This window comes from Stegodyphus dumicola, chromosome 10, assembly GCF_044657685.1.
Source record: "Stegodyphus dumicola isolate Sdum_Otavi_A_Nest chromosome 10, ASM4465768v1".
Classification (NCBI taxonomy): Eukaryota; Metazoa; Arthropoda; class Arachnida; order Araneae; family Eresidae; genus Stegodyphus; species Stegodyphus dumicola.
The window spans coordinates 101,842,951-101,850,863 of NC_140777.1; the positions used below are offsets into that span (position 1 = coordinate 101,842,951).

Here is a 7,913-nt window from a genome sequence, read left to right on the forward strand (position 1 = left end):
AATTTTATTTTGTCCCATCTTTTCTTCCTGACCTTTTGAACTCGTGCAAGATGTACGAAGTTCCCTTTTTACTCTCCTCAAATACGAAATTGCCCCCTTTCTATATACCTTTCCTTCGCACCTATGCTTGATTTTTCGCCCATCGGGGCAGAAAGACTTAGCGGGTGCAAAACAAGACATCTGTCTAATTTGTCTGTCTGTCTGTCTGTCTAAAAAGGAATTACAAAAGATATGTGGAATCATACAGGAGAAAAGCCACATGCATGTGGTTTATGTAACAAAACATTCGAACTAAGTAGTGAGTTAGATATGCATATGCCGTTTCATAGTAAGAGTACATTTCATGTCTGCAATGTTTGTAGTAAGTCATATACAAGAAAATTTGATTTACAGCTACATCAACGTATTCACACAGGTGAGAATCTTCATGTGTGTTCCATCTGTAAGAAATCATTTGTTCGTAAATATCAGTTAACTGTACATATGAATACACATACAGGTATTAGACCTCATGTATGTGATATCTGTAATGAATCGTTTACTAATAAATCAGGGTTGTTATTTCACATGAGTTGCCATTCAGGTAAAAGACCTCATGCATGTGAAGTATGTAACAAGTCTTTTGTGCAGAAATCTTCATTAAAGGTGCATATGCGTAGTCACACTGGTGAAAAGCCTTATGTATGTGATATATGCCAAAGATCATTTGTAAGAAAATATGACATGAAGAACCATATGGATATTCACATAGGTGAAAAATGCCATATATGTAGTGTGTGTAATAAAGCATTCTTAAGAAAACGTTATTTACAGAATCACATGTTAACCCACACAAGCGAGAAATCAAATATTTGTAATATATGCAACAAATCATTTCTCATGCAAAGTTCTTTAAAAATTCACATGCGGATTCATACAGGTGAAAAACCTTATTCCTGTGAAATATGTAAGAAGTCATTTATAAGAAGGTGGGATTTGCGCCAGCACTTGCGGATTCATACCGGTGAGAAGCCGCATGTGTGTGATATCTGTAATAAAGCTTTTACACAGAAAGGCCAGCTAGTGACACATATGCATGGCCATACAGGACACAAACATCATGTATGTAAAGTATGTAATAAAACATTCTTGAAGAAACCATATTTGCAGGTACATATGTATAACCATACAGGTGAGAAACCTTACAAATGCGATATGTGCAAGAAATCATATGCTTATGAGTCCTGTTTGCGGATACATCAACATATTCACACTGGTCAAAAACCTCACATGTGTAAGGTGTGCAAGAAATCTTTTGCTTATGTATCTGCATTAAAATCCCATATGATTATTCATACAGGTAAGAAGTCTCATGTATGCAACTTGTGTAATAAGTCATTTTTTACGAAGTCTGCGTTGCAGTCACATATGCTTGTTCATTCGAATGAGAAACTATATGTTTGTGACGTGTGTGACAAATCATTTAAGACAAAAGGTAGTTTACAAAGCCATCAGGGTGTTCATACAGCTGAAAAGCCTCATGTGTGCACCATATGCAAGAAGTCATTTATGCAAAAAGCACGTTTGCAGCTACACTACATGAGTCACACAGGTGAAAAGCCTCATACTTGTGTAACCTGTAAAAAGTCATTTGCAGAAAAAAGTGTGTTAAGGTCGCATATGCTTTATCATATAGGTGTAAAGCGTCATACATGTGATAAATGCAGCAAATCATTTTTTAGAAAGGACGAGTTGAAGGTACATATGTATACTCACATGGATAAGAAACCATATGCATGTACTATGTGTGACAAATCATACACAAAAAATATTATTCTACAGAATCATATGCTTACTCATACAGGAAAAAGACCTCATTATGTGTGTGATACATGTGGCAAGTCATTTCTTTCAAAACCTGGGTTATCATTACATGCAAAAAAAATCCATACAGGTGAAATACCTCATGCATGTGAAGTTTGTAACAAGTCTTTTGTACATCAGAGTGCATTAAAAATACATATGCGTGGCCATACTGGTGAAAAGCCTCATATATGTGATATATGCAAAAGATCATTCGCAAGAAAACATGACATGAAGGTGCATATGGATATTCACATAGGTGAAAAATGCCATATATGTAGAGTGTGTAATAAAGCATTCTTAAGAAAAAGTTATTTACAGAATCACATGTTAACTCACACAAGTGAGAAATCAAATATTTGTGATATATGCAACAAATCATTTCTCATGCAAAGTTCTTTAAAAATTCACATGCGGATTCATACAGGTGAAAAACCTTATTCCTGTGAAATATGTAAGAAGTCATTTATAAGAAGGTGGGATTTGCGCCAGCACTTGCGGATTCACACTGGTGAGAAACCTCATGTGTGTGATATCTGTAACACAGCTTTTACCCAAAAAGGCCAGTTATTGACACACATGCATGTCCATACAGGACACAAACATCATGTATGTAAAGTATGTAATAAAACTTTCTTGAAGAAACCATATTTGCAGGTACATATGTATACCCATACAGGTGAGAAACCTTACAAATGTGATATGTGCAAGAAATCATATGCTTATAAATCCTGTTTGCGGATACATCAACATATTCACACTGGTCAAAAACCTCACATGTGCAAGGTGTGCAAGAAATCTTTTGCTTATGTATCTGCATTAAAATCCCATATGATTATTCATACAGGTAAGAAGTCTCATGTATGCAACTTGTGTAATAAGTCATTTTTTACGAAGTCTGCGTTGCAGTCACATATGCTTGTTCATTCAAATGAGAAACTATATGTTTGTGACGCGTGTGACAAATCATTTAAGACAAAAGACAGTTTACAAAGCCATCAGGGTGTTCATACAGCTGAAAAGCCTCATGTGTGCACCATATGCAAGAAGTCATTTATGCAAAAAGCACGTTTGCAGATACACTACATGAGTCACACAGGTGAAAAGCCTCATACTTGTGTAACCTGTAAAAAGTCATTTGCAGAAAAAAGTGTGTTAATGTCGCATATGCTTTATCATATAGGTGTAAAGCATCATACATGTGATAAATGCAGCAAATCATTTTTTAGAAAGGGCGAGTTGAAGGTACATATGTATACTCACATGGATAAGAAACCATATGCATGTACTATGTGTGACAAGTCATACACAAAAAATAGTATTCTACAGAATCATATGCTTACTCATACAGGAAAGAGACCTCATTATGTGTGTGATACATGTGGCAAGTCATTTCTTTCAAAACTTGGGTTATCATTACATGCAAAAAAAACCCATACAGGTGAAAAACCTCATGCATGTGAAGTTTGTAACAAGTCTTTTGTACATCAGAGTGCATTAAAAATACATATGCGTGGCCATACTGGTGAAAAGCCTCATATATGTGATATATGCAAAAGATCATTCGCAAGAAAACATGACATGAAGGTGCATATGGATATTCACATAGGTGAAAAATGCCATATATGTAGAGTGTGTAATAAAGCATTCTTAAGAAAAAGTTATTTACAGAATCACATGTTAACTCACACAAGTGAGAAATCAAATATTTGTGATATATGCAACAAATCATTTCTCATGCAAAGTTCTTTAAAAATTCACATGCGGATTCATACAGGTGAAAAACCTTATTCCTGTGAAATATGTAAGAAGTCATTTATAAGAAGGTGGGATTTGCGCCAGCACTTGCGGATTCACACTGGTGAGAAACCTCATGTGTGTGATATCTGTAACACAGCTTTTACCCAAAAAGGCCAGCTAGTGATACACATGCATAATCATACAGGACACAAACCTTATGTATAAGAAGTGTGTAATTTTTTTTTTTTTTTTTTTTTTTTTTTTTTTTTTTTTTTTAAGAAACAGTATTTGCAGATATATATGTACACACACCTATACAAATGAGAACCTTAGAACTGAAATATGTACTACAAATCATTTGCTTTTAAGTCTGGATGGATACATTGAAATATTCACATTTGCAAAAAAGAAACGTGGAGTATGTGGGCCGTGTAATAAAACCTTGCACATCTATCTGGCTTAAAATACTGTATCTTACGCACACAGATAAAAAGTTCTTATGAGTGCTGCTTATGTAATAAGTCATTATTAAAAACTCTGCAATCGCACAGGTGAAAAGCTTTGCATGTGCGTCACTTGTGAAAATTATTTGCATAAAAGCGTACATTATGGTCACATATGCTTCACCATGCAGATATGAAACATCATACATGTGATAAATGTAACAAATTGTATTTTAGAAAGGAGGATTTAAATTTATGTATGTATACTCCTTCCCCCTACCACCATATGGATAAGGAACCTTATACATGTACTATGTGTAAAAAATCATAGACGAAAAATAGTGTTCTGCAGAATCGTATGCTTACTCATACAAGAAAGAGACCTCAATATGCATGTGACAAGTCATTCCTTACAAAACTTTGATATCATTGCATGTGAAAATATCTGTGTGTGATATATGTAATAAGTCATTTATATATACAGTAAAAAATTTGAAATCTGGGCATCCAAGTTTCGGAATGATCTAAAATCCAGACCTCAAAACCACCAACAACATTCTAGGCTTTACGCATGCGCATTTGATTCTCCCCCTCAGCGCATAACAAAACATCCGGAGAGTCCCGATTCTTAATTTCCCTTTGATACTAAATAAAATACCTTGCTATTGAAGAAACAAACATTTTAACGTAAATTTGTACTATCAGTAATTTGCTCCATGGTGTGTATCTGGTTTTTGGCACACATCTCAAACCAAAACATTCCACATAGATACATCATTGATCTGTTGCCAGCCTGGCAAATCATTATTTATTATACTTTATTTTCATCACCACATGTTTATCAAAACATGACAATTTGAGTTATGGCTCATGTAGCGATGCATAAACAATTTTTTTTTTTTTTTATGTTAGTAATTGAATAACAAAGGAATATGGTAACCTTATATGTTGACGAAGATTACACTTCACTTGTCGCTTGATCACTTGGCGAAGATTACAGATTTAAGTTAAATGCGCGAAAAAATGTTGAGGAAAAATTTACCATAAATTTCTTTCCATATGCTAGAAATAGATTTTATTGATGATACTCATGGACCCAAAGATTACATTGAGGGCTATTTGAATTAAAAATAACTGATTTATTATTCACATAAACCCAGAACCAATGCCAGAGTTCATATAGCCGCATGGAGTCGCAGAATTTAGGACCCACAGACTGCATCAGGCGGTAAGGTATCTAGCTCCGGCTTTCAATAAGGCTTAAGTATATGTGGGAATTTATTTATTAAGAACTCGGGGTTGATCTTTACATTATGGTAACTTGGCGTTTTTTTGGCGAAAATTTGGCGACCAACTCTCCTACAGCAACCCTCTATTTTTTTTTCCCGTGGCCATTTTGTCTTCACGAAGTAAAGACGTTTCTTTTCTTTTTATCTACCGAACACTTCTTCCAACAATCTACTAGCCGAATTACACTTATGCTAGAAATTTTATCTAACAAAACTGCTTAATCATGACAAATATTCACTGCAAAATTGGGAAAAATGCACAATACCATACTCCTTACGCGTTTTTCAAAATAACACATACACATAAACCATGCACACGCTGACTTATTTTTATTTAAAAAAACATCCCAGAATTGCACAAAAATGGCATTGCGCACACTCTTCACTATATCCATGTACACTGCTTTTTTCTCATAAATTAGAAAAATTTCACGAAAATACATGACAATTTTCTCAATCTTTAAACCCGGTAAAAAGAACATATATGAAATTACCTGATCGCGAAAAAGTATGTACCCTTTACAAATATGAACATTTCCACATACAGTCAAAAGTCGTTAATCTGGACTCGTCGGGACTTCGGCGATTCCGGATTATAGATCATCAGTTTAAATCTCGTAAGATAGCATGCAGAAATTCTAAAATTAAAAATATGAAACCGTAATTTATGAAATAAAGAACAATTATGATCTAAAGGGTATCAAAATTTGCAAAAAGAAAAAGCTTAATATTTATTTGTTTACTTTATCAAACATTTCTTTTAATGTAAGTTGTTTAAGTTTTGCTTCGTTTCATGTGATAATACTTTCTCTTTAATTCTATTAAACAGACATAATTTCTTGTTCAGTTACAAAGTTCTGCTGTTCAAGTCCTATAATTGCTGTGTCAAGAACACCGACTAATTTGTCAATCGAAATTTTTTCGCTTTCAATAACCTCTGTTACTTTTTTTCGCTATCGGAAGCGAATTATAATGACCAGGAACTTGTTTTAAATCATATCAAAGACGGAGCATATCGAGATGAAATACAACATTTGGTAAGGAATTATAAGCCAAATAAAAACATCTGCGCTGAAGATAAAAATAGTGCTGACAAATCAACTTCCAATTCATTACGCGCCCGCTGCGGCGCAGCGTCCCCCCCCCCCCGCCGAGCAGCGTGAAATTGATAAACAGATTTCGGATTTCAAAACATACTTTCGCTTTAGATCCTTTACATATTAACAAATATATATCGGAAATTCTATTTGATATAATCGAAAGTTTAAGCTTACTTTTATAAAATTGCTCTTACAGTCTGCAAAAAATAATAAGCCCGATCCAATTCGAAAATTAAGGAACAACGCAATCATCAACATTAACTGAAATAGATAATTAGATAATTTTTGCTTATACGTCCATTATACATAAAACACGCACGCGAAAACGTATTCTGCACTTGCGCACACTGATATGCGCAGTCGTAAAAGGTCTTAGGCGCACGCGTAAACGCCTATGCGCATGTGTCAACGCGGCGCATGCGCAGAAAGTTTTTAGTTTTGATGTCCGGATTATAGATCATTCCGAATTAACGACTTTTGACTGTATAAAATAAATAAAATATCCGAAAACTTTTACTTCTAAATCATCTATTACATTATACACGTCACGAACAAATTCATACCGCAAGCATTACAAATACTTAGTACGGTCAAAAGTCGTTAATCCGGACTCGTCGGGACTTCGGCGATTCCGGATTATAGATCATCAGTTTAAATCTCGTAAGATGGCATGCAGAAATTCTAAAATTAAAAATATGAAACCGTAATTTATGAAATAAAGAACAATTATGATCTAAAGGGTATCAAAATTTGCAAAAAGAAAAAGCTTAATATTTATTTGTTTACTTTATTAAACATTTCTTTCAATGTAAGTTGTTTAAGTTTTGCTTCGTTTCATGTGATAATACTTTCTCTTTAATTCTATTAAACAGACATAATTTCTTGTTCAGTTACAAAGTTACGCTGTTCAAGTCCTATAATTGCTGTGTCGAGAACACCGACTAATTTGTCAATCGAAATTTTTTCGTTTTCAATAACCTCTGTTACTTTCTTCGCTATCGAAAACGAATTATAATGACGAGGAACTTGTTTTAAATCATATCAAAGACGGAGCATATCGAGATGAAATACTACATTTGGTAAGGAATTATAAGCCAAATAAAATAAAAACATCTGCGCTGAAGATAAAGATAGTGTTGACAGATCAACTTCCAATTCATTACGCGCCCGCCGCGTGGCGATCCCCCCGCCGAGCAGCGTGAAATTGATAAACAGATTTCGGATTTCAAAACATACTTTCGCTTTAGATCCTTTACATATTAACAAATATATATCGGAAATTCTATTTGATATAATCGAAAGTTTAAGCTTACTTTTATAAAATTGCTCTTACAGTCTGCAAAAAATAATAAGCCGGATCCAATTCGAAAATTAAGGAACAACGCAATCATCAACATTAACTGAAATAGATAATTAGACAATTTTAGCTTATACGTCCATTATAATAAAACGCGCATGCGAAAACGTATTCTGCACTTGCGCACACTCATATGCGCAGT

General features: G+C 34.3%; 1 protein-coding gene across 1 annotated transcript; it reads left to right on the forward strand.

The window, feature by feature from the left end:
- The first annotated feature begins 205 nt into the window (after positions 1-205).
- Positions 206-5,199, forward strand: LOC146995054 (uncharacterized). Its single transcript, XM_085825319.1, has one exon. It carries the CDS (start codon positions 232-234, stop codon positions 3,805-3,807), a length of 3,576 nt encoding a protein of 1,191 aa, XP_085681445.1. The 5' UTR covers positions 206-231; the 3' UTR covers positions 3,808-5,199.
- The last annotated feature ends 2,714 nt before the right edge of the window (positions 5,200-7,913 follow it).